Source organism: Thermobia domestica, chromosome 9, assembly GCF_964235325.1.
Source record: "Thermobia domestica chromosome 9, izTheDome1.hap1.1, whole genome shotgun sequence".
In the NCBI taxonomy this organism is placed as follows: Eukaryota; Metazoa; Arthropoda; class Insecta; order Zygentoma; family Lepismatidae; genus Thermobia; species Thermobia domestica.
The window spans coordinates 167,572,698-167,600,033 of NC_137462.1; the positions used below are offsets into that span (position 1 = coordinate 167,572,698).

The window sequence follows — 27,336 nt, forward strand, 5'->3', positions numbered from 1 at the left end:
TGGATCCAAAACAGTTGAAGGAAGCAGATATTTGGTGGCATGGACCCGCATGGCTTGAATCATCTGCATGGCCCGAACAATCAGAAGTGGTAGACGAAGATGTTCCAGAAGAAAGGAAAGTAACGAGCATATCTTTAGCCAGTTATGAAGGTGACATAAGCTGTCTGGAGAAATTTTCATCATTGTGGAAACTATTGCGAGTTATTTGTGTCGTCGTTTTATTTACAATTGTAAAAATCACAACGAGAAGAAAGTAGGAAGTATTTCCACTTCTGAAATTAGTGATACTTTACAACAATGCATTAAGCTAATCCAACAAGTTAGTTATTCGCAAGAATTCAAGGACTTAGCTTCGTCAGGCCAAGTTTCATCCCAAAGTGAACTTAAATCTTTGTATCCATTTATAGATAATGAACAGTTGCTACGAGTGGGAGGACGGCTAAAAAACTCCGACTTACCGTATGATAGCCGACATCAGATCATCTTACCACCTAAAGAGCATCTCACCAAATTGATAATTGAAGCGGAACATAGAAGATTATTACATGCTGGACCGCAGTTATTGATTTCATCATTGAGGCAAAAATATTGGATCCCACGAGCTAAACAAGTCGTTCGATCTATCATTCATCAGTGTCTAGTTTGTTTTAAATTGAAAGCGTCAGCCTCAGAACAACTCATGGGTCAATTACCATCAGCACGAGTACAGCCAGCTCGAGCTTTTATTCACGTAGGGGTGGATTTCGCCGGTCCCCTAATGATTAAGCAAGGAACTAGATCTCGTAAAGTGACAAAGGCGTATGTTGCAATATTCGTGTGCTTAGCAACCAAAGCGATTCATATGGAGTTAGTGAGTGATTTGAGTAGCCAAGCATTTTTAGCAGCTCTTCGAAGATTTGTATCCAGAAGAGGCAAATTTTCGAACATCTATAGTGACAACGGAACCAATTTCATTGGAGCTCAGCGAGAACTTAAGGAGCTTCAACAACTACTCAGTTCACAACAATTTCAAAACTCAATTCAAGATGTTGCAGTGCAAGAAGGATTTACATGGCATTTCATTTCACCCAGAGCAAGTCATTTTGCAGGCATTTGGGAAAGTGCAGTGAAGTCATTTAAGTTTCATTTAAGAAGAATAGTAGGTTGCACAATTTTGACATTTGAAGAACTCAACACAGTTATAACACAAATAAAAGCCTGTTTGAATTCAAGACCAATCACCGTTCTATCCAATGATCCCGATGATCCTTCATTTTTGTTGCCAGGACATTTCCTTATTGGTGAACCTTTGATGAGCATTCCTGAGCCAGATCTAGTGGACATTCCGACCAACCGATTATCAAGATGGAATCACCTTCAGAAGATGAAGCAGCATTTTTGGAAAAGATGGTCTCAGGATTATCTACATGAACTACAGCAGAGAAGAAAATGGACAACAAAACAAACTAATATTTCTATTGGAGATGTGGTTCTAATCAAAGAAGACAATTCTCCTCCATTGTTATGGAAATTAGGTGTTATTCAACAAGTGTTTCCGGGAAAAGATGGACTAGTGAGAGTAGTGAGTGTAAAGTGTAAGACAGGGACTGTTAAGAGACCAATTACTAAAATTGTACCTTTACCAAAAAATGATCATGTGGATTGTGTGTAAGTTGATTGACTTGGTTCAATCAAGAGAGGGGAGAATGTAGAGACTTTTATTGTGAGTTTGTATCATTGTCATTATATTTGCATAACGTTTCTCTTTTGTTTTTAAAAGCAGTTTTGTGTGTGTGTGAGTGTCAGCAAGTTGAGCACCAAGAGATCCATACAAGACGGTCCTCCGGAATTCGTAAAAAAGACAATATAACAGTAAGTTGTAAGTGTTTCAGTTGTTGTGTAGTTAGTGCAAATAAACATTTATTCATTTATCACAATTAAGCTGTTTGTGAACATTTATTCATCAAAAGACAAAACAGGCACAATATTTATTACGATTTTATTTAAAACATTTTAATTTCTTGTTTTCGTTATAAGATGAAGCACAGTTGATCATATTTCCTTCCCCATTTTCTGCTCTTCCGTAACTTTTAGTGTTTTTTTTTCTTTCCAGTTATTGGCCAATGTACTTATGTCGTGCTTAGTGATTGATCTTTTTCCAAAATACTCTTTCGGGTCTAACAACAAATACTGAGAACATGCAATGTGGACATGAAAATTCAACTCCACCTCTTAGGAGAGGTAGTCATCTCGTAATTTTACCTGTTGTCTAAATCTTCATTAGAGTAAGTAAAACTTGCCTGCGGAGCGTATTGAATGAGTTGAGTTGATTTTGAGTTTAACGTCCCGTTCAGCAGCGAGGCTATATGCGGAGCGTATTCAAGTTGGTCCAATGTAAGTTTCCAAATAAATAAAAAGTGTGAATTAATGAATTACGCTCTCTTCTCTCGCAGAGGATACTATGCCATAATTTGTCAGACATATGTGCCTTGCTTAGCGTCCGAATTACATTTTTTTCTCTTATTTGCACCATGCGCTTGCTTTGGTTTCGCTTCAGGTACCTATCCACCGAGTTTCCTGTTTAGGCTTTGTTCGTTTTTTCTGCACCTACCATTTGGTCACCTGAAGTATTTGCGAAACATATTCTTATGTTTCGGAGATTCATTCATATAGGTTGTTCTCAGTGAGAATTATGTTTCAAGTTCATATTAAATGTATGTAATACGAACAGTTAAATCGACAACGTTCATGAATAATTTGAGTGAGCGACCGTTTCAGCAGCGACGGTATGTGAGACTTGGACCTACAGCTTAACGTCATATCCAAATCAGATAAACTCCAGCTGGAAATCGAACCCGGGTCTCCCATGCCAGAGGAGTATTACGAGGGAACTTAAAGCGAAGAGCTGTTCTCTTTTTCTTTTTAGATAACTTTTCGAGTTCAATATCAAACCAAAAATAAGAAGCGAACAGCTGGTTTTGTCTGTTTTCTGTTATATCTGTATTCTTCCTTTTTGTCTTTCTACAAAATGAATTGAGTACGTTAGGTTGCAGCACTAAATGCAATGTTCGAAATAGCTTGGCATTTAAAGTCATTTAAATTTTCTTGTTTAGTACATACGTTTTGTGTTTCAGTGCATTTAATTTCTTTTACTCATTTTTGACCGAAAAAATTATCCTGGTGCTATCACAATGAAAATGTGTGAGATTTTGAATTATATTCTGGTTCATACATTGGGTTTCGTGTTCAAGAACCTGTAGATCAGTCCCCGTGTGCCGTATTTAATTCCAGTGAGTTGTCTTCATTTTAGAAGCATTACTTTCCAAAAATTCGGTCGTATTTACTTTAGTGAATACTTGGTGACACATGATTTTCCATTTTGTTTGTTTTAACTCTGTGGTGTGTTGTAATTCTATTAATCGATTTTGAGTAAGATTTCTTCTTTACGTTACCATTTACATCACGGTTATGCTTCTTGATTTATTAATTTTATATTTTACAGAAGATAGTCATTGGACAGGAAGTATAAATTACAGTTTATTACTAATTTTACATTTCCTCCCCACTACAACCGCGCTGGTAAATGCCTTAGCACAATGCTAAGTTACATGCCAGGATTATTTTCACTCATCAGTGAATATTATGTGATTATATATATATATATAGGGTGTCCGGAATGGGACTGACGGCATTTTAAAAATGTATAGTCTTAATATGGTCAGAGATACAGAAAAAAACATTCATACTGAAGAAAAACTCTGTTTTGTTCAGCAAATTTTTATAGTTGAACAACTACCGGTGACGGCGCTAGTATCACCGATAAACAAAAATGGCGTCGGCAGTCGAAAGGGCGCAATGCGTGTGTGGTTTGCAGAGACAAAAGGTGTTGTTCAATTTCAACGAAACTTTCTGTGTTTACCACAAGGATCCTCCATCATGAAACAGTATCCAGACGTGGAATGATCAATTTTTATCAACGGGGAGTGTAGTGAAACAACACAGCGGTGGTAAATCAGAAGAAAATGTGGAAGCAATAACAGTGTTTCTCACGTAGCCCGAGGAAGTCAATTCGCGCAGCGAGCAGGCAATTGCCAATTCTAAAGTCAACAGTGCACGATGTGGTACACAAACGGTTACGTTTGCGCGCGTATAAGTTGCAATTGTTGCAAGAAATTATGCCCAACGATAAGCCACAGAGAGCAGCATTTGCTGCTGAAATTCTGAACAGGATTGATTATGACCATAATTTCCTATTGAACTTTTTTTCTCTGATGAGGCAACTTTTCACTTGTCTGGGTGTGTTAACAGACACGATGTTAGGATATGGGGATCTGAGAATGCTCATGCGTACATAGAACATTCTAGAGACAGTCTCAAATTGAATGCTTGGTGTGCTTTAACACATAATGCAGTTAGAGGCCCATTCTTTTTCATAGAGCAAACCATAACAGGAAATGTGTTCTTAGACATGCTTCAACACTTTGCTGTTCCCCAGTTACAACATTTGCAACCTCAAGTGATATTTCAATTGGATGGTGCCCCGTCACATTGGAGCCTACAAGTGAGGGAGTACCTTGATACTGAATTTCCTAGCCCAGGCCGTGATGGGCTAATTAGGTGGACTCCACCCTCTCCTGATGTTCACCCCAGGACTTCTTCCTGTGGAGATATGTGAAAGACCATGTGTATTCTGGTGAAAAGGTGCGTAACCTTGATGAACTGAAGAACCGTATTAGGAATGCGATTGCTTCAGTAGCACCTCATATGTCACAGAATACGTAGAGAGAGAGTGAGTTCAGGCTAGATGTTGTAAAAGTTACAAATGCAGCTCACGTGGAGTTACACTGAGTTAGAATAATTCCTAAATAAGATCAAATAAACTGAGTTCTCTTTTAAAATGGAGTTTTTTTTCTTCTGTATCTCTGATTATATTAAAACTATACACTTAAAAACCATCAGTCCCATTCCGGACGATATTATATATATATATAATTGGTATCAATACTTTTTTCTCTCCAGATACATTTAGAAAAATATTCAACATTAACACATTATGGTAATTATTTCTTAAAATTATTCACATTTATTTATTTATTTATTTATTTATTAAGTTTTTAAAAAATTTAAACTGAAGTAAGTGCTTTGTACTTTTAAGAATACGTTTACAAAATTGTAAGTTGAAGGCATTTAAAATATATAACACTCCGCACTTACCTTCAAAGTGTTCACTGATATAATATTGATTCTGCTCATTGGGAATGTAGCTGCACAATTTCAGACCTCGGTTGGCGAGACCAGCCATGTATACTCTGCCTCCAACAGATTGAGATTTCCATGCAGTGACACCAGCCCCACATTCAAAAGAGATTTGTCCAACGCCAGTTACTTCAAGTTCTAAAAGTGACAAATTATCTTAATTAGATTTTTTATTTATCAAATACATGATATAGAATTTGTTAATTACATAATATATGTGTAAACTAATGATTATAAGCAGGGTAGGGATTTTTATGTGCTAAAAAACTTTAAAATATTTATTTTTTGTATGCTAAAAATAAAAAAAATTGCTAAAAATTAATAAAAAAATATTTAAAAAAATATCAGGAAAAGTATGGAAAAAACGCCCAAAATAAGAAAAATAAATACTGATACTTTCCAATAGCTCTATTCATGAAATGTCGAAATTCCATGGGCATAGCAGTGAATAACTAACGTCCTTTCCAAATTGTCCATCGTACAACTACACCTATTGTAACGGAATAATGCCTTATATTGAGAAAAGGGGCATTATTATGTTAACCTCGCGCATTTGAAAAGGGGGATACCACAAATATTCACACCAACTTCACTTGTGTTTTGGCCTTCCAATACTTCAGATATTTTACATAGGATTTTATAGCCAATGTATTTCTCAAACAAATCCTTAAATTTTTTTCTTATGACTTTAGCTTTCGAAGCAGAAAAAAAACATTCCGCTTTCTTTTACGCACTGTACTTGTTTAACCGTAGTACTCAATAAATCTCCCGTAGTTTCTAGTTTCTTTATAGAATGCATCAAGAAACCGAAATTGGTATGAAAGCCAAGTTACATTTCAAGCCACTGTCACTTACTGAATTTTGAACAATTTCAACGGATGGAGTATGGTCTAGGTTTAGTTTAGTTACTACAGACACAAATGCTTCAATATTCTCCGCATAAAATAATACTGCATCAAGCCAGGCACCCCACCGTGTGATTACGAGTGTTGGAGGAAGTAAAAGATAGAGATTTGTTTCTTTGAAAAGTTGAATTGTTCTAGTTGGCGATTTTACGATTTTTTTTCATTTGATATTATCTCGTCTACTTTAGGATAAAGGGTTAGGATTTTTCACACAATCGATATAGGACGTGTACGACACATGTCACGTGAATAATATTAGGTTAGCATACAGAAAGAGCTTCAGCAGCTTTCCTAATATAAGAAGCACTGATCAGAAAAGGCAAAACATTGTCATATTTTACACCATTCGGCCATAAAATGTCCAAAGATTCATTGAACAGCCTGGCAATTGTCACGTGGTTCGTACTGAAAGTTCTTTAGAAGCTAGGAAGAAATGTTTCGGAATTATTTAATTTTTCAGTACACCTACTATAACATTTCCCACTTTTTTTTAACACTTAACAGAATCACTAGTTTCATCAATGCTCACCCAAAATTTTCTATTTTCTCATACGGGTCATTCCATGTCAAATCACCTAGACCACTGTTTCAATGTCTCAGATTCTCTTCAAAAATTGTTCATACATAAATATTAATGATTGTACTAAATTCATTTTTTCCGATTTTTTGGATGAGAAATGGGGTGGGGAGAATTTTTTAAAAAATGTGAATTTTGCGCTAATTTCACTTTCTGACACTCAGCATCATGGAACTAAATTACCATAACTTCCTTATTTTTGAAGTTATTGGGCTCATTGAGGTGTTAAATGAAAGCTTAAGTTTTGCTCTCTCAGTATAAGGAACTTTGCAAAAGGATACACTGTCAAACATTAATGGGCTTACAAAGTAAATTTTAAGGTTTTTTTTTACAAACTATGCCATTGCTCAAAAGTTACAACTATGAAACTTGTGAAACTTTTTAGTGCATTTATCTTAACACGCACATGGTATGGTTAAAAATAAAGAGGGTGTTTTTCGTATTTTTGTAATTGTTATTTTTTTATATCTTACATGTACGGAAATATAACACATGGGCTGAAAAGTCCCGGGCCTAACACATAGATGGCGCTAGTTGTATTGCAGTCACCTTGTTTTCAGTGAATACTAACCTTCACAAGACAGCTGTGAGAATTTCATGATATTCTATTCATTCGTCTGTGAGTTATTGTGCTAAGAGTGACCCTACTTGTGTTAGTTTCAAAACAATGGATCAAAAACAATTTCGTGTTTTAATTTTACACTGCTTCTTGATGGGAAAATATACCGTTCAAGCGAAGCAATGGCTTGAAAAGTGTTATGGGGACTCCGCTCCATCAGAAACAACAATAAAACGTTGGTTTGCTGACTTCAAACGTGGTCGTAGAGACACCGATGATGCAGAACGCAGTGGACGTCCAAATGAGGCAGTAACATGAGAAAACATAAAAAAAATCCACAAACTTGTTTTGAATGATCGAAAAGTGAAGGTGCGTGAGTTAGCTGACATCGTAAAGATATCAAAAGAACGTGTTGGCTTTATATTGCATGAGCATTTGACTATGAGAAAGCTCTGTTCAAACTGGGTGCCGCGTTTGCTCACTGTTGACCAAAAACAAGAACGTGTTGATGCTTCTGAGCAGTGTTTGGCCATGTTTAAACGTAACAAACCGGACTTTTTGCGTCGATATGTGACCATGGATGAAACATGGATCCATCACTTCACTCCGGAATCAAAACGATCGGCATCTGAGTGGACAGCAACTGGTGAACCTCGTCCAAAGCGCCCGAAAGCACAACAATCGGCTGGCAAGGTTATGGCCTCGGTATTTTGGGATGTGCGTGGTGTAATATTCATCGACTATCTTGAGAAAGGACATACCATTAACAGTGACTATTATATAGCGTTATTGGAGCGTTTGAAGGCCGAAATTGCAAAGAAACGACCGCATATGGCAAAGAAAAAACTTTTGTATCATCAAGACAACGCACCGTGTCACAAGTCAATCAAAACAATGGCAAAACTACATGAATTGAACTTCAAATTGCTCCCACATCCACCGTATTCGCCAGATTTGGCTCCCAGAGACTACTGGCTGTTCGCAGACCTGAAAAAAATGCTCGCCGGTAAGAAATTTCGCACGAATGAAGAGGTTATCGCTGCAACTGAGGCCTATTTTGAGGCAAAAGATAAATCGTTCTACAAAAGTGGTATTGAAATGTTAGAGCGGCGCTGGACTGATTGCGTTGCTCTTCATGGAGATTACGTTGATGAATAAAGCTAATTTTGAACCAAAAAAACGGTGTTTTCTTTGTTAGGCCCGGGACTTTTCAGCCCATGTTATACAGTTTTAAGTTGTTACAAATTGTGTCATTACTCATAAATTACAACTGTGAAACTTTTGAACCCTTTTTTATAGAATCATTTTAGCACATACATGATATGGTTCAAATATAAAAAGGGTGCTTTTGGTATTTTGTAATTATTTTTGTACATCAGAGTGCAATTAATGAATCGCTCTGAGTCTTCTATATTTTACTGGTCAGAAAATGAAGACTTTTGTTGGGTACCTTTTGAAACTATCATCTGGGAAGTTCCTGTTCCATCTCTTACAAGCGAATCAGCCCAGACTTACGCAAGTGAAAGCTAATTAAAAGAAGACATCATATCATAAATGAAAAGAATAAGCTGTGAAATATAGGACAACATTTTGTATGTAAATTATGTAATTCTAAGAAGTATTACCGGTATGTATGTTTATTGTTTTCATCTATGTGCATTAGTATATAATAGGGTTTGTAATAATCACTCAACCCCTTACATTGCTAGGCCTATATTTTCTATTTACAAAATCGGAAATTTATTACAAAAAAAAAAGGTATCCCAGTTTGTTCTTTAGTCATACCTATGCAAACTAATCCCATAAAAAGTTACAGAAGTTTGATAGTTGTAAGCGATGGTACATATTGGGGAAAAAGTTGACTGTCATAGTTAAAGTACAATAATATAATATTATGGTAATACCAAAATTACACATTACACCAGTTTTATTTTTAAGCATACCTAATATTTACTAAGACGATTATTTAAAAAAGCTTTAAAGTGTGACAGTTGTTACTTCAAGTAGGAATGGCCAAAATTTTCCGGAATCGGAAATTTCACTTTTACGATTTTACTTTCCGGAATCCGGAAAGTAAAAATTCCGGAATTGGCCATCACTACTTCAGAGAAAAGACATGTTAACGACAGTAAAACTGTATATTTCTGTACATTTAAAACAAATAATATCTATAATAATAATAATAATAATAATAATAATAATTACAAAAATACCAAAAGCAACCTTTTTATTTTTTAACCATAACCTTTTTATTTTTATTTTTTCATGCATGTGTCAAGATGATTTTATTTAAAAAGTTTCAAAGGTTTCATAGTTGTAACTTAAAAGCAATGACACAATTTGTAACAAAACTGTATATTTCCGTACATGTAAGATATAAAAAAATAACAATTACAAAAATACGAAAAACACCTTGATTTTTTAACCATACCATGTACGTGTTAAGATGAATGTACAAAAAAGTTGCACAAGTTTCATAGTTGTAACTTTTGAGCAATGGCACAGTTTGTAAAAAAACCCTAAAATTTTCCTTGTATGCCCATTAATGTTTGACACTGTAACCTTTTGCAAAGTTTCTTATAATGTACTGAAAGAGCAAACCTTAAGCTTTCATTTGATACCTGGATGAGCCCAATAATTTCAAAAATAAGGAAGCTTTGGTAACTTCAGTTTCATGATGCTGAGTGCCAGCAAGTGAAATTAGCGCAAAATTCACATTTTTCAAAAATTTCTCCGCGGCCCATTTCTCATCCAAATATATCGGAAAAAATTAATTTAGCATAATTTTATTGGTATTTATGTACGAAAAATTTAAAAGAGAATCTGAGACATTGAAGCACGGTCATGTTTTAAAATTAGGTGATTTGACCTGGAATGACCCATACGGACTTAATGTGTGTTAATGTTTCTTCATAGCACTTGCGTAGATAGTTTTTCGGAAGTGTTGACTCATCTGAAGGACTTAAGTATTGGTATTATGATTTATTTGGTAAGAAAATTTCGGAGCTCGGGATTGTTTATCATATATCGGGGTATGTCAGCATGCCATTATGTAGGCTATTCTTTTCCCGATGTAAATTTCTTTAGAGAGAAAGAAAAGAACAGTTTGTTGTGAAATTTCAAATAACAGAAATTTATTAAAAATATGTATTTATTACAAAAAATGTCCAAAATATTTATTTACATAATTATTTTCAGAAAATATGTATTTTTATGTGAAATAAAATTTGCAATTTATACTTGCAGACTCTTAATTGAGATAATAAACTTGTTTTGCACTTGTATGCGTTTGGGGAAAAAAATATGTTTTTACATGTAAATCCGGGTCTTAATTATAAGGCTTACATAACACCACAAAACAAAATAAATTTAAGAGTAAAATATTTTGGTGAATATCAATTTCTAAGAAATTAAATAAAGACATAAAAGAGGGAAGCAACCCATAAAAATTAAGGTAACTACAAGGAACATATTTAAACATTTTTTATACTAACTTTGTCCTTCAACTACGAATGGTTATTCAAAACAAATCATTTTTTAAAAGAATTAACTATATGTGTATTAAGACATTCACATTTGTAATGTAAAATCATACACCAGTTGTATTCTCATCAATTACTTCAATCTCAGAATGTGAAACAGAAGCAACGTTATGTTCAGGACAACTAGTAATTGGAAGGTCAATTAATGAGTCTTTAATACGGTATCAGGATTGGGTTTTACATATCCAACTCTTCGTCTTTCTTTTTCTTTTTTTGGTTGGTAATAGATTACAGATTACTTTAAAATATGTACATTTCGAGTAACTTAGAACCAGTTTTTGTCCTACTTTTAGTTTGGATCGTTTTTTGGTATGGGGCGAAACTGAGTATTTTCCTATCGTCACTAATATCAGTTTCCCCAAGTAGACTGCACTGTACTCAAACATTTTTTAAATGAAATTTTGTGTAATGTAAAACATAAATTTTCACACACTTGCAGCTTTCAATGTCATTAATAAATGTAACACTATTATGGACAAGGGCGCCCATCAGGGGGGCAAGGTGGGGCGCTTTCCCCCCTAGAGGGAATTGTACTTCAGAATATCGAAAATCCAACAGAATTTTTACATTAATTACGGCAAAATTTGAACCTATATTTGAAACTTCGCTTATACTTGCCCCCCCCCCCCTTGGAAACCACAACATGGACGTTCTTGATTATAGCTATTAATTAGTGTGCGCTACAAATTTTAAACTGAAATAATTTAATATCTTTGAAACTTTTATGTTTGAGGGCAGAGCGTAGTTTATTAGAAATTTGTAACACAGTGTATTGAGCAACTTAAGGATGTATTTTATGAATTTCTTAGGATAAGAAATTAAATAATAGAAATCAATTTTTGGGATTTTTCTACATTACAATGCAAGCTATTAGAACTTCAAATTCTCTTAATCACAAAAATTTACTAAATTGTATTGGATGACACACAAACTCAATCTTCATATTTATCCAACATCGTAAATAGATGCGAGACTCGCTGGCTAATTCAGCTTTGATGAGTTTCTAACGTCCACTTTTTAGTATCCGATTTTAATTCAAATTTCCCGAGTCAACTTTCCGTACCCTTTTCCGGGATCCGAACGCTTGCTGGTTGTAACGAAGAACTTATCTCAGGTCTTTTAGTAAAATCCCTTATTTTGTATTTTTTTTTTTAAATAGGAAAACTTTCTATAACTGGTGTGATGCCTACGCTCTCTGTTTTTATATTTTAAAACAAAAAGCTTGATTGTCGCTTTCTTTTATATTTAACAATAGCCAAAATAAATTTTCAAAATACATTTTTTGAATTTCGAACACTTTATAATACTAATAATTGTAGTTCGAGTTAGGTTTCATAATATAAATAACCTAAAAAATAAAACTCCAAATATAAATATACTTCTAATGAAGACACTAAGAATTAGAAAATAATAAAAGCACAAAAAGTAGACAATAATAGTAATAGTACTAGTAATAAAGGGCTTAAAAACAAAATTTTACATCACTTTGATACAAAATGCGCACATCACTTCGATAACAAGAACTTGAAGCCAGATGTGAACGTGAAATAAGGCAACCAGTCTCGTATGTCAACAAAAATGTGTTGTCGAATCCGCCAATTCCAGAATGAAGAGACTGAAGTCCCTAGAACATATTATGCCTAATACTCAAATTCCATTATTAGAGACTATGTGAGAATTGTTTGTGCGTTTTGCAATATATTTAGGCCTTCACTCATACTTGACACTTCCCACGACGAGTACATTTGTAGTGCTACACTACGTGCGATACAACAGTTAATTCTATGGCTTGATGTGCAATCCGCAGTTCATTTTAATGCTATGAAAGTTTGTTGTAAAACAGTTGAGAAATTTATATTGTTTAATTAATTTTATCAGTAGTACCCAGATTATATATCTGTACTTAAGTTCATTATAAATAGACCATGAACACTCTTGAAGAAACTTATTCTCGGAAATAAAAAAAGAAAATATTATTCTGTTATAAATTAAATACGTATTGTAGTTTGGAATTATCAAACTTCAACATAATTTATAAAATTTGTTCAGACAAAGGAGAATTCTATTATTGGAGAAATTCTATCTTCAGTGTGAAGTGAACCAGATAACATTGCCTGAGTAAGAATTAAGTATTTTTTGTAATAGAAAGATATGACAAACAAAATGATAGCTTAATTTGTTTTAGGCTTGAGGGTCCTATTCCCTCAACACCACCGAAGCCTTCAGATATGATTTAATCTTCATATGAACAAGTCTGTCAAAATTATCAGTACTAAATATGCAATAATAGTTGACAAAATTTCCGTATTTCGATAATTATTGCAGTATGTATTTTGAAATGATGGTAAGTTTTCTGATTATCATTAAATACATCTTTCTTTTACCTGGATTTTTGCGATGTATATCAGGTCAAGAATATTGGATGTGCTGCGGTGATTCATGGGTATCGAAGCGAATATATATCTATCGAGGAATTTCATAGTTATTCTCCAGATTTTAAGGCTATCTAGATAGAACACAAATATGTCTTCTTCGAATTTTAAAAATGTATTAAAGGTGAAGTTAAATATTACATAGTAAATATGAAATACAAATGAATTACTTTGATATGACCGCAGAGGCATATCGCATATTGTATGAATAGTAGATATTTATTGTATTTTGTGTTTCGTGGAGATAGTCATGCCTATTAACTTAGGGAGAATAGGAACTGATTTACTAACTATGTGTATATTATTGTTCTGCCATCGTATTTTTTTGTTCGCTATCGACTTTAATAGCCCACTTGGATCAACAACGATAAACTTATAATCACTCATCATCGCACTTCTGTTACTAAGAATAATATCTACCATCCTACTTCAACTACTGCTGCTGATGTTGTTATGTATCATGTTATGAAATCTAACCTCACATAATCTTCCTTTTAATTTTTTTTCCTATTAGTATTCACAAATTAAATAAGAAGTATGGGAATTTTATACAAAACTGAGATTCATCATAGAAGATATCTATCGAAGACGTTGATAACCAAGAAAACTATCAGAAGTCTTTATTTTCATGTTCTTTTCCTTTTGTATCTGCTACTTGTATTACTATTAGTTTGTTAATAATATAATATCAATCATATTCTAAATTCTGGTTATTTTCTATTAAGATTATTGTTAATAATTTGTTAATAACGTATCATGTTGCCCTCTGGATGATGGCTCCAGTATGTCGTCTTTAAGTCCCAATCCAACGTGTCACACTCGATATCAACGAATCCGGAATGAAATAATCTACAGATGCGTGTTCTTACGATCCCTGTCAAATAGAAGTTCTCCGTTGCGCAATACTACTTATTTCGAAAGACAGGAGCTACATAGTGTGTTGAACAGTGCTATTACAGTAAATTTGGCGACACCCATCTCAGGATTTTGGTAACGAGTGGAAAAATAGGAGATTGGGAAGTACGCTATAAGGAAGATGATACGTTTGATGACAAAATATGGAAGAAGGATTTTAGGTGGTGATGGGATGTGTGACCGTCAAGCTAGTGATTAGTGTATTAATGGAAACTCGACATAAAGTTCACCGTAAAGACGTTGATAAGGTGAAAACCAAAAACATTAATAGTAATGAGAAATATGGATGTTGTGATGATATAGTGATAACTATGGACGATGATAGCACAATGAATGCTAAGTCGGTTGAATGTGAAATGTGTAAACTATCTTTTCATTTTAAGTGTTTGAATATGCCGGAAAATCAACAGGAATCTGTAAGTAAGAGAGAATTACCCTGGAAGTGTGATTCGTGTGATAAGAAAACAATCAATGAGAATAGCCTAGAGGATGAAACTATGTCGAAGAAACCTTGTAAAGATCAAGAAAAAGAAAATGAAAAGAAGAAATTGGAGGAAGATGAAGTGAGTGGGGTAACTGACGTAAATAAATCTAATTTAACTACAGATGATATGTTAAGATTAATACTTACCGAAATGAAATCCGTGAAGAGTGAGATTAAAGACACACGCCAGCAAGTATCGAAAACTGATAATGCGATCGCTGAAGTTAAAATTCATTTGAAGAATGAGTTTGATGCAGTCAGGAGTGAAATGCAACAGATATGTACAAAATTTAGAGAGGAATGTCGGATGGAAACAAAGAAAATCGTTGACTCTTTGAGAGAAGAATTTAAAGTGACTAAAGAAAAGACAGAAAATAACGAACAACGCATATGTGCACTGGAAGAAAACGTAACATCTATCATGAAAGACAATGACGAAATAAAGACTAGTGTAGTGGATCTACAGAATGAGATCACTTTATGCAAACGCAATATGGATACTAATACCCTGTACATCACGAAGTTAGAAGATGAAATGACAACTCGAATAACTGTCTTAGAGGAGAAGGTAGTCGAATTACATCAGATAGATACTAAAGCTAGACAATTGACAAATATAACCGGACATGGAGAAGGAAATAAGGAGCTGCTAAATTTAACACCAGCCGAAAACTCGGAGCATAAACAACTAAATATAAGGAATATACAAAATACCGAACGATCAGACAGGCAAACGATAGAAAGTGCGAACAGAATGCCTAGTAATATTAGCTTCAGAGATTTACGGGATTTCCCAAGGTTTAATGGCCAGAATAATAATAACGGCTATGCCAAAAATTTCCTAGATGAATTATTACAGACTATAGAATTATTCTCTCTAACGGACAAAGAAAAACTTGTAGTGGCTCAGCGTTGTCTAACAAAGAACGCAATTGCATGGTTTAAGAATGTGAAATCGGAAATAAAAACTTTTGATGATTTTGTACACCTTTTCAGAAAAAAATATCTAAATCAAAGTTTGGAAAGAGCCCAGAAGCGTCAGTTACAGTGTATACGATATGACAGTACGAAAAATGGTAATCTCGTTGATTTTGTTTGGATGATTGTTAACAACTATAGAAATATTGTAGAAGAGCCGGACGAAGCGGAGTTGATGGAAATTATCCTGAATGCGATTCCGGCCCAAGACGCTAAAATACTACGGGCTACTCCTAGTCCGAACTCGGATGATTTAATTACTAGAATCACTAATATGCAAGATGGAAATAGACAACCGATGAATAAATTCTGGGATCGAGATGACAAAACCAAGTCAATTGCGCGAAATCCGAGGGTGAATTTTGTAAAACGTTTGAAAACAGATTTCGCAATGCAGTCAGAAGATGATGCAAATCCATGTAATCGCCTGGTTCCTAATAGGAGAAACTATAATTATAATAACAATATGAAGTGTAATCAATCATGGAACAATAGACGTGGTAGCACATGGAATCGGAACTGTAGTAGAGGGTACAGTAATCGATATGTCCGGAATAAAAGTACGAATTCTGTAGAAACCATGACAGACCCAACTCCAGAACTTAGTACTATTGTTAATACAGTAGTAGCTACGGATAACCGACGAGAAAACTAAATCTGCTATCCGATGACAAGGTCCGTGTGTGATAACCAAACTACTTCGAAATTGTGCAGTTTTAAACGCTTTAGATGGAAAGTCTATAAGAACTAACAATTTTCGGAATCTGAAGTTCTATAATTGTACAGAGGAAGAAAGGACCAGATTGATGAATAAATACAAGTCACCCGAAGAAGTATTTTCTAATAATTAACAATAATAATTTGTTGGTATTCTACGTTAATGATATTTCATTTTCTTTTGTTTACATACATGGACTGAGTTCATTGTTAGTATACAATTATAAAATTTTAAACGAAGTTTAAAATTTTAAATTAAACCAGCGGCCGGCTGTAGTGCTCCACTACGTGCGATACAACAGTTAATTCTATGGCTTGATGTGCAATCCGCAGTTCATTTTAATGCTATGAAAGTTTGTTGTAAAACAGTTGAGAAATTTATATTGTTTAATTAATTTTATCAGTAGTACCCAGATTATATATCTGTACTTAAGTTCATTATAAATAGACCATGAACACTCTTGAAGAAACTTATTCTCGGAAATAAAAAAAGAAAATATTATTCTGTTATAAATTAAATACGTATTGTAGTTTGGAATTATCAAACTTCAACATAATTTATAAAATTTGTTCAGACAAAGGAGAATTCTATTATTGGAGAAATTCTATCTTCAGTGTGAAGTGAACCAGATAACATTGCCTGAGTAAGAATTAAGTATTTTTTGTAATAGAAAGATATGACAAACAAAATGATAGCTTAATTTGTTTTAGGCTTGAGGGTCCTATTCCCTCAACACCACCGAAGCCTTCAGATATGATTTAATCTTCATATGAACAAGTCTGTCAAAATTATCAGTACTAAATATGCAATAATAGTTGACAAAATTTCCGTATTTCGATAATTATTGCAGTATGTATTTTGAAATGATGGTAAGTTTTCTGATTATCATTAAATACATCTTTCTTTTACCTGGATTTTTGCGATGTATATCAGGTCAAGAATATTGGATGTGCTGCGGTGATTCATGGGTATCGAAGCGAATATATATCTATCGAGGAATTTCATAGTTATTCTCCAGATTTTAAGGCTATCTAGATAGAACACAAATATGTCTTCTTCGAATTTTAAAAATGTATTAAAGGTGAAGTTAAATATTACATAGTAAATATGAAATACAAATGAATTACTTTGATATGACCGCAGAGGCATATCGCATATTGTATGAATAGTAGATATTTATTGTATTTTGTGTTTCGTGGAGATAGTCATGCCTATTAACTTAGGGAGAATAGGAACTGATTTACTAACTATGTGTATATTATTGTTCTGCCATCGTATTTTTTTGTTCGCTATCGACTTTAATAGCCCACTTGGATCAACAACGATAAACTTATAATCACTCATCATCGCACTTCTGTTACTAAGAATAATATCTACCATCCTACTTCAACTACTGCTGCTGATGTTGTTATGTATCATGTTATGAAATCTAACCTCACATAATCTTCCTTTTAATTTTTTTTCCTATTAGTATTCACAAATTAAATAAGAAGTATGGGAATTTTATACAAAACTGAGATTCATCATAGAAGATATCTATCGAAGACGTTGATAACCAAGAAAACTATCAGAAGTCTTTATTTTCATGTTCTTTTCCTTTTGTATCTGCTACTTGTATTACTATTAGTTTGTTAATAATATAATATCAATCATATTCTAAATTCTGGTTATTTTCTATTAAGATTATTGTTAATAATTTGTTAATAACGTATCATGTTGCCCTCTGGATGATGGCTCCAGTATGTCGTCTTTAAGTCCCAATCCAACGTGTCACACTCGATATCAACGAATCCGGAATGAAATAATCTACAGATGCGTGTTCTTACGATCCCTGTCAAATAGAAGTTCTCCGTTGCGCAATACTACTTATTTCGAAAGACAGGAGCTACATAGTGTGTTGAACAGTGCTATTACAGTAAATTTGGCGACACCCATCTCAGGATTTTGGTAACGAGTGGAAAAATAGGAGATTGGGAAGTACGCTATAAGGAAGATGATACGTTTGATGACAAAATATGGAAGAAGGATTTTAGGTGGTGATGGGATGTGTGACCGTCAAGCTAGTGATTAGTGTATTAATGGAAACTCGACATAAAGTTCACCGTAAAGACGTTGATAAGGTGAAAACCAAAAACATTAATAGTAATGAGAAATATGGATGTTGTGATGATATAGTGATAACTATGGACGATGATAGCACAATGAATGCTAAGTCGGTTGAATGTGAAATGTGTAAACTATCTTTTCATTTTAAGTGTTTGAATATGCCGGAAAATCAACAGGAATCTGTAAGTAAGAGAGAATTACCCTGGAAGTGTGATTCGTGTGATAAGAAAACAATCAATGAGAATAGCCTAGAGGATGAAACTATGTCGAAGAAACCTTGTAAAGATCAAGAAAAAGAAAATGAAAAGAAGAAATTGGAGGAAGATGAAGTGAGTGGGGTAACTGACGTAAATAAATCTAATTTAACTACAGATGATATGTTAAGATTAATACTTACCGAAATGAAATCCGTGAAGAGTGAGATTAAAGACACACGCCAGCAAGTATCGAAAACTGATAATGCGATCGCTGAAGTTAAAATTCATTTGAAGAATGAGTTTGATGCAGTCAGGAGTGAAATGCAACAGATATGTACAAAATTTAGAGAGGAATGTCGGATGGAAACAAAGAAAATCGTTGACTCTTTGAGAGAAGAATTTAAAGTGACTAAAGAAAAGACAGAAAATAACGAACAACGCATATGTGCACTGGAAGAAAACGTAACATCTATCATGAAAGACAATGACGAAATAAAGACTAGTGTAGTGGATCTACAGAATGAGATCACTTTATGCAAACGCAATATGGATACTAATACCCTGTACATCACGAAGTTAGAAGATGAAATGACAACTCGAATAACTGTCTTAGAGGAGAAGGTAGTCGAATTACATCAGATAGATACTAAAGCTAGACAATTGACAAATATAACCGGACATGGAGAAGGAAATAAGGAGCTGCTAAATTTAACACCAGCCGAAAACTCGGAGCATAAACAACTAAATATAAGGAATATACAAAATACCGAACGATCAGACAGGCAAACGATAGAAAGTGCGAACAGAATGCCTAGTAATATTAGCTTCAGAGATTTACGGGATTTCCCAAGGTTTAATGGCCAGAATAATAATAACGGCTATGCCAAAAATTTCCTAGATGAATTATTACAGACTATAGAATTATTCTCTCTAACGGACAAAGAAAAACTTGTAGTGGCTCAGCGTTGTCTAACAAAGAACGCAATTGCATGGTTTAAGAATGTGAAATCGGAAATAAAAACTTTTGATGATTTTGTACACCTTTTCAGAAAAAAATATCTAAATCAAAGTTTGGAAAGAGCCCAGAAGCGTCAGTTACAGTGTATACGATATGACAGTACGAAAAATGGTAATCTCGTTGATTTTGTTTGGATGATTGTTAACAACTATAGAAATATTGTAGAAGAGCCGGACGAAGCGGAGTTGATGGAAATTATCCTGAATGCGATTCCGGCCCAAGACGCTAAAATACTACGGGCTACTCCTAGTCCGAACTCGGATGATTTAATTACTAGAATCACTAATATGCAAGATGGAAATAGACAACCGATGAATAAATTCTGGGATCGAGATGACAAAACCAAGTCAATTGCGCGAAATCCGAGGGTGAATTTTGTAAAACGTTTGAAAACAGATTTCGCAATGCAGTCAGAAGATGATGCAAATCCATGTAATCGCCTGGTTCCTAATAGGAGAAACTATAATTATAATAACAATATGAAGTGTAATCAATCATGGAACAATAGACGTGGTAGCACATGGAATCGGAACTGTAGTAGAGGGTACAGTAATCGATATGTCCGGAATAAAAGTACGAATTCTGTAGAAACCATGACAGACCCAACTCCAGAACTTAGTACTATTGTTAATACAGTAGTAGCTACGGATAACCGACGAGAAAACTAAATCTGCTATCCGATGACAAGGTCCGTGTGTGATAACCAAACTACTTCGAAATTGTGCAGTTTTAAACGCTTTAGATGGAAAGTCTATAAGAACTAACAATTTTCGGAATCTGAAGTTCTATAATTGTACAGAGGAAGAAAGGACCAGATTGATGAATAAATACAAGTCACCCGAAGAAGTATTTTCTAATAATTAACAATAATAATTTGTTGGTATTCTACGTTAATGATATTTCATTTTCTTTTGTTTACATACATGGACTGAGTTCATTGTTAGTATACAATTATAAAATTTTAAACGAAGTTTAAAATTTTAAATTAAACCAGCGGCCGGCTGTAGTGCTCCACTACGTGCGATACAACAGTTAATTCTATGGCTTGATGTGCAATCCGCAGTTCATTTTAATGCTATGAAAGTTTGTTGTAAAACAGTTGAGAAATTTATATTGTTTAATTAATTTTATCAGTAGTACCCAGATTATATATCTGTACTTAAGTTCATTATAAATAGACCATGAACACTCTTGAAGAAACTTATTCTCGGAAATAAAAAAAGAAAATATTATTCTGTTATAAATTAAATACGTATTGTAGTTTGGAATTATCAAACTTCAACATAATTTATAAAATTTGTTCAGACAAAGGAGAATTCTATTATTGGAGAAATTCTATCTTCAGTGTGAAGTGAACCAGATAACATTGCCTGAGTAAGAATTAAGTATTTTTTGTAATAGAAAGATATGACAAACAAAATGATAGCTTAATTTGTTTTAGGCTTGAGGGTCCTATTCCCTCAACACCACCGAAGCCTTCAGATATGATTTAATCTTCATATGAACAAGTCTGTCAAAATTATCAGTACTAAATATGCAATAATAGTTGACAAAATTTCCGTATTTCGATAATTATTGCAGTATGTATTTTGAAATGATGGTAAGTTTTCTGATTATCATTAAATACATCTTTCTTTTACCTGGATTTTTGCGATGTATATCAGGTCAAGAATATTGGATGTGCTGCGGTGATTCATGGGTATCGAAGCGAATATATATCTATCGAGGAATTTCATAGTTATTCTCCAGATTTTAAGGCTATCTAGATAGAACACAAATATGTCTTCTTCGAATTTTAAAAATGTATTAAAGGTGAAGTTAAATATTACATAGTAAATATGAAATACAAATGAATTACTTTGATATGACCGCAGAGGCATATCGCATATTGTATGAATAGTAGATATTTATTGTATTTTGTGTTTCGTGGAGATAGTCATGCCTATTAACTTAGGGAGAATAGGAACTGATTTACTAACTATGTGTATATTATTGTTCTGCCATCGTATTTTTTTGTTCGCTATCGACTTTAATAGCCCACTTGGATCAACAACGATAAACTTATAATCACTCATCATCGCACTTCTGTTACTAAGAATAATATCTACCATCCTACTTCAACTACTGCTGCTGATGTTGTTATGTATCATGTTATGAAATCTAACCTCACATAATCTTCCTTTTAATTTTTTTTCCTATTAGTATTCACAAATTAAATAAGAAGTATGGGAATTTTATACAAAACTGAGATTCATCATAGAAGATATCTATCGAAGACGTTGATAACCAAGAAAACTATCAGAAGTCTTTATTTTCATGTTCTTTTCCTTTTGTATCTGCTACTTGTATTACTATTAGTTTGTTAATAATATAATATCAATCATATTCTAAATTCTGGTTATTTTCTATTAAGATTATTGTTAATAATTTGTTAATAACGTATCATGTTGCCCTCTGGATGATGGCTCCAGTATGTCGTCTTTAAGTCCCAATCCAACGTGTCACACTCGATATCAACGAATCCGGAATGAAATAATCTACAGATGCGTGTTCTTACGATCCCTGTCAAATAGAAGTTCTCCGTTGCGCAATACTACTTATTTCGAAAGACAGGAGCTACATAGTGTGTTGAACAGTGCTATTACAGTAAATTTGGCGACACCCATCTCAGGATTTTGGTAACGAGTGGAAAAATAGGAGATTGGGAAGTACGCTATAAGGAAGATGATACGTTTGATGACAAAATATGGAAGAAGGATTTTAGGTGGTGATGGGATGTGTGACCGTCAAGCTAGTGATTAGTGTATTAATGGAAACTCGACATAAAGTTCACCGTAAAGACGTTGATAAGGTGAAAACCAAAAACATTAATAGTAATGAGAAATATGGATGTTGTGATGATATAGTGATAACTATGGACGATGATAGCACAATGAATGCTAAGTCGGTTGAATGTGAAATGTGTAAACTATCTTTTCATTTTAAGTGTTTGAATATGCCGGAAAATCAACAGGAATCTGTAAGTAAGAGAGAATTACCCTGGAAGTGTGATTCGTGTGATAAGAAAACAATCAATGAGAATAGCCTAGAGGATGAAACTATGTCGAAGAAACCTTGTAAAGATCAAGAAAAAGAAAATGAAAAGAAGAAATTGGAGGAAGATGAAGTGAGTGGGGTAACTGACGTAAATAAATCTAATTTAACTACAGATGATATGTTAAGATTAATACTTACCGAAATGAAATCCGTGAAGAGTGAGATTAAAGACACACGCCAGCAAGTATCGAAAACTGATAATGCGATCGCTGAAGTTAAAATTCATTTGAAGAATGAGTTTGATGCAGTCAGGAGTGAAATGCAACAGATATGTACAAAATTTAGAGAGGAATGTCGGATGGAAACAAAGAAAATCGTTGACTCTTTGAGAGAAGAATTTAAAGTGACTAAAGAAAAGACAGAAAATAACGAACAACGCATATGTGCACTGGAAGAAAACGTAACATCTATCATGAAAGACAATGACGAAATAAAGACTAGTGTAGTGGATCTACAGAATGAGATCACTTTATGCAAACGCAATATGGATACTAATACCCTGTACATCACGAAGTTAGAAGATGAAATGACAACTCGAATAACTGTCTTAGAGGAGAAGGTAGTCGAATTACATCAGATAGATACTAAAGCTAGACAATTGACAAATATAACCGGACATGGAGAAGGAAATAAGGAGCTGCTAAATTTAACACCAGCCGAAAACTCGGAGCATAAACAACTAAATATAAGGAATATACAAAATACCGAACGATCAGACAGGCAAACGATAGAAAGTGCGAACAGAATGCCTAGTAATATTAGCTTCAGAGATTTACGGGATTTCCCAAGGTTTAATGGCCAGAATAATAATAACGGCTATGCCAAAAATTTCCTAGATGAATTATTACAGACTATAGAATTATTCTCTCTAACGGACAAAGAAAAACTTGTAGTGGCTCAGCGTTGTCTAACAAAGAACGCAATTGCATGGTTTAAGAATGTGAAATCGGAAATAAAAACTTTTGATGATTTTGTACACCTTTTCAGAAAAAAATATCTAAATCAAAGTTTGGAAAGAGCCCAGAAGCGTCAGTTACAGTGTATACGATATGACAGTACGAAAAATGGTAATCTCGTTGATTTTGTTTGGATGATTGTTAACAACTATAGAAATATTGTAGAAGAGCCGGACGAAGCGGAGTTGATGGAAATTATCCTGAATGCGATTCCGGCCCAAGACGCTAAAATACTACGGGCTACTCCTAGTCCGAACTCGGATGATTTAATTACTAGAATCACTAATATGCAAGATGGAAATAGACAACCGATGAATAAATTCTGGGATCGAGATGACAAAACCAAGTCAATTGCGCGAAATCCGAGGGTGAATTTTGTAAAACGTTTGAAAACAGATTTCGCAATGCAGTCAGAAGATGATGCAAATCCATGTAATCGCCTGGTTCCTAATAGGAGAAACTATAATTATAATAACAATATGAAGTGTAATCAATCATGGAACAATAGACGTGGTAGCACATGGAATCGGAACTGTAGTAGAGGGTACAGTAATCGATATGTCCGGAATAAAAGTACGAATTCTGTAGAAACCATGACAGACCCAACTCCAGAACTTAGTACTATTGTTAATACAGTAGTAGCTACGGATAACCGACGAGAAAACTAAATCTGCTATCCGATGACAAGGTCCGTGTGTGATAACCAAACTACTTCGAAATTGTGCAGTTTTAAACGCTTTAGATGGAAAGTCTATAAGAACTAACAATTTTCGGAATCTGAAGTTCTATAATTGTACAGAGGAAGAAAGGACCAGATTGATGAATAAATACAAGTCACCCGAAGAAGTATTTTCTAATAATTAACAATAATAATTTGTTGGTATTCTACGTTAATGATATTTCATTTTCTTTTGTTTACATACATGGACTGAGTTCATTGTTAGTATACAATTATAAAATTTTAAACGAAGTTTAAAATTTTAAATTAAACCAGCGGCCGGCTGTAGTGCTCCACTACGTGCGATACAACAGTTAATTCTATGGCTTGATGTGCAATCCGCAGTTCATTTTAATGCTATGAAAGTTTGTTGTAAAACAGTTGAGAAATTTATATTGTTTAATTAATTTTATCAGTAGTACCCAGATTATATATCTGTACTTAAGTTCATTATAAATAGACCATGAACACTCTTGAAGAAACTTATTCTCGGAAATAAAAAAAGAAAATATTATTCTGTTATAAATTAAATACGTATTGTAGTTTGGAATTATCAAACTTCAACATAATTTATAAAATTTGTTCAGACAAAGGAGAATTCTATTATTGGAGAAATTCTATCTTCAGTGTGAAGTGAACCAGATAACATTGCCTGAGTAAGAATTAAGTATTTTTTGTAATAGAAAGATATGACAAACAAAATGATAGCTTAATTTGTTTTAGGCTTGAGGGTCCTATTCCCTCAACACCACCGAAGCCTTCAGATATGATTTAATCTTCATATGAACAAGTCTGTCAAAATTATCAGTACTAAATATGCAATAATAGTTGACAAAATTTCCGTATTTCGATAATTATTGCAGTATGTATTTTGAAATGATGGTAAGTTTTCTGATTATCATTAAATACATCTTTCTTTTACCTGGATTTTTGCGATGTATATCAGGTCAAGAATATTGGATGTGCTGCGGTGATTCATGGGTATCGAAGCGAATATATATCTATCGAGGAATTTCATAGTTATTCTCCAGATTTTAAGGCTATCTAGATAGAACACAAATATGTCTTCTTCGAATTTTAAAAATGTATTAAAGGTGAAGTTAAATATTACATAGTAAATATGAAATACAAATGAATTACTTTGATATGACCGCAGAGGCATATCGCATATTGTATGAATAGTAGATATTTATTGTATTTTGTGTTTCGTGGAGATAGTCATGCCTATTAACTTAGGGAGAATAGGAACTGATTTACTAACTATGTGTATATTATTGTTCTGCCATCGTATTTTTTTGTTCGCTATCGACTTTAATAGCCCACTTGGATCAACAACGATAAACTTATAATCACTCATCATCGCACTTCTGTTACTAAGAATAATATCTACCATCCTACTTCAACTACTGCTGCTGATGTTGTTATGTATCATGTTATGAAATCTAACCTCACATAATCTTCCTTTTAATTTTTTTTCCTATTAGTATTCACAAATTAAATAAGAAGTATGGGAATTTTATACAAAACTGAGATTCATCATAGAAGATATCTATCGAAGACGTTGATAACCAAGAAAACTATCAGAAGTCTTTATTTTCATGTTCTTTTCCTTTTGTATCTGCTACTTGTATTACTATTAGTTTGTTAATAATATAATATCAATCATATTCTAAATTCTGGTTATTTTCTATTAAGATTATTGTTAATAATTTGTTAATAACGTATCATGTTGCCCTCTGGATGATGGCTCCAGTATGTCGTCTTTAAGTCCCAATCCAACGTGTCACACTCGATATCAACGAATCCGGAATGAAATAATCTACAGATGCGTGTTCTTACGATCCCTGTCAAATAGAAGTTCTCCGTTGCGCAATACTACTTATTTCGAAAGACAGGAGCTACATAGTGTGTTGAACAGTGCTATTACACATTGCATGGATGATGCATGCTCTTCTTCACAAAGAAAACTAATCCCAAACAATGCTAACCAAGAAAGGTTGGGATCGCGAGCGGAACAAACTAAAATGGGCTCCGATGGATGCGGTAGATCTCTTGAACTTTCCTGTATTGTCCGAAGAGATGCTGCGTAAACTATCAACGTTTTCCAACTTAAACAAGCATAAAGCTATACTAGGGAGCATGTGCACACTGGATTCGCCCATGAATTCTTTCTTAATCAGCAAAAGGATTATGTCAGTCGTGTTAAAATCCAGTCTCGCCACACGGCTTCCCGCACCTACACTCACTGGATAAAGTACGATGTTGCTGATATTCTGGAATCGTACTCCCCGTGTAAGGCCGGTACCAGGGTGATAGGCTACTGTGCTCACGTAGCTTCGGTCTTGTGGTATCTAGGGTTTCGCACGCACGACCTAACCGTATTCCATGGCCCAGCATCTTAGGAGGATTACGTTGAAGATGCCCAGGGTAAAGTGGATGATGACTGAACTGACGATGCAGAATACGATCAAGCATTCTTCAGGACGATATTTAACACAAAAGTCTTCACATAGTTACCTTTGATAGTTTATTGTTTGCATAATTGATTTTTTGTGCTTTACTGTGGATTCATATCATACATGCGATTTGAAGTGCAACATTTTGTTTTATATTATATAGTGAACTTCAAGAACAATTTGAGTCTCTAGTATGTTCAAGTAGACATATCAGACTACAATTTGGCAATTTTTGGTGTTGTTCTAAGTGTCCACTCTATTGTTACTACAACTCCGAAAATTAATATTGATAGCGAAATACAGGTTGACGAAACACGCTTTTTCCTAAACAAATTGCTCTCATGATGTTACAAATCAACCTGCGGTATTGCTATTTGGTTATTTTATGTACTTTTATCAGCAGAACAAAACATTATTAAGAATTTTGCCATCATGTTGGCGCTT

General features: G+C 34.0%; 1 protein-coding gene across 1 annotated transcript in view; it reads right to left on the bottom strand.

Annotated features, from left to right (window-relative positions):
* Positions 1-27,336, bottom strand: part of fs(1)N (female sterile (1) Nasrat) — a 216,697-nt gene that overhangs the window by 151,940 nt on the left and 37,421 nt on the right. The window contains exon 3 of the mRNA XM_081772155.1: positions 5,194-5,373. Within this exon, the coding sequence (XP_081628281.1) occupies positions 5,194-5,373 (180 nt within the window). The remainder of the gene's footprint in view (positions 1-5,193; positions 5,374-27,336) is intronic.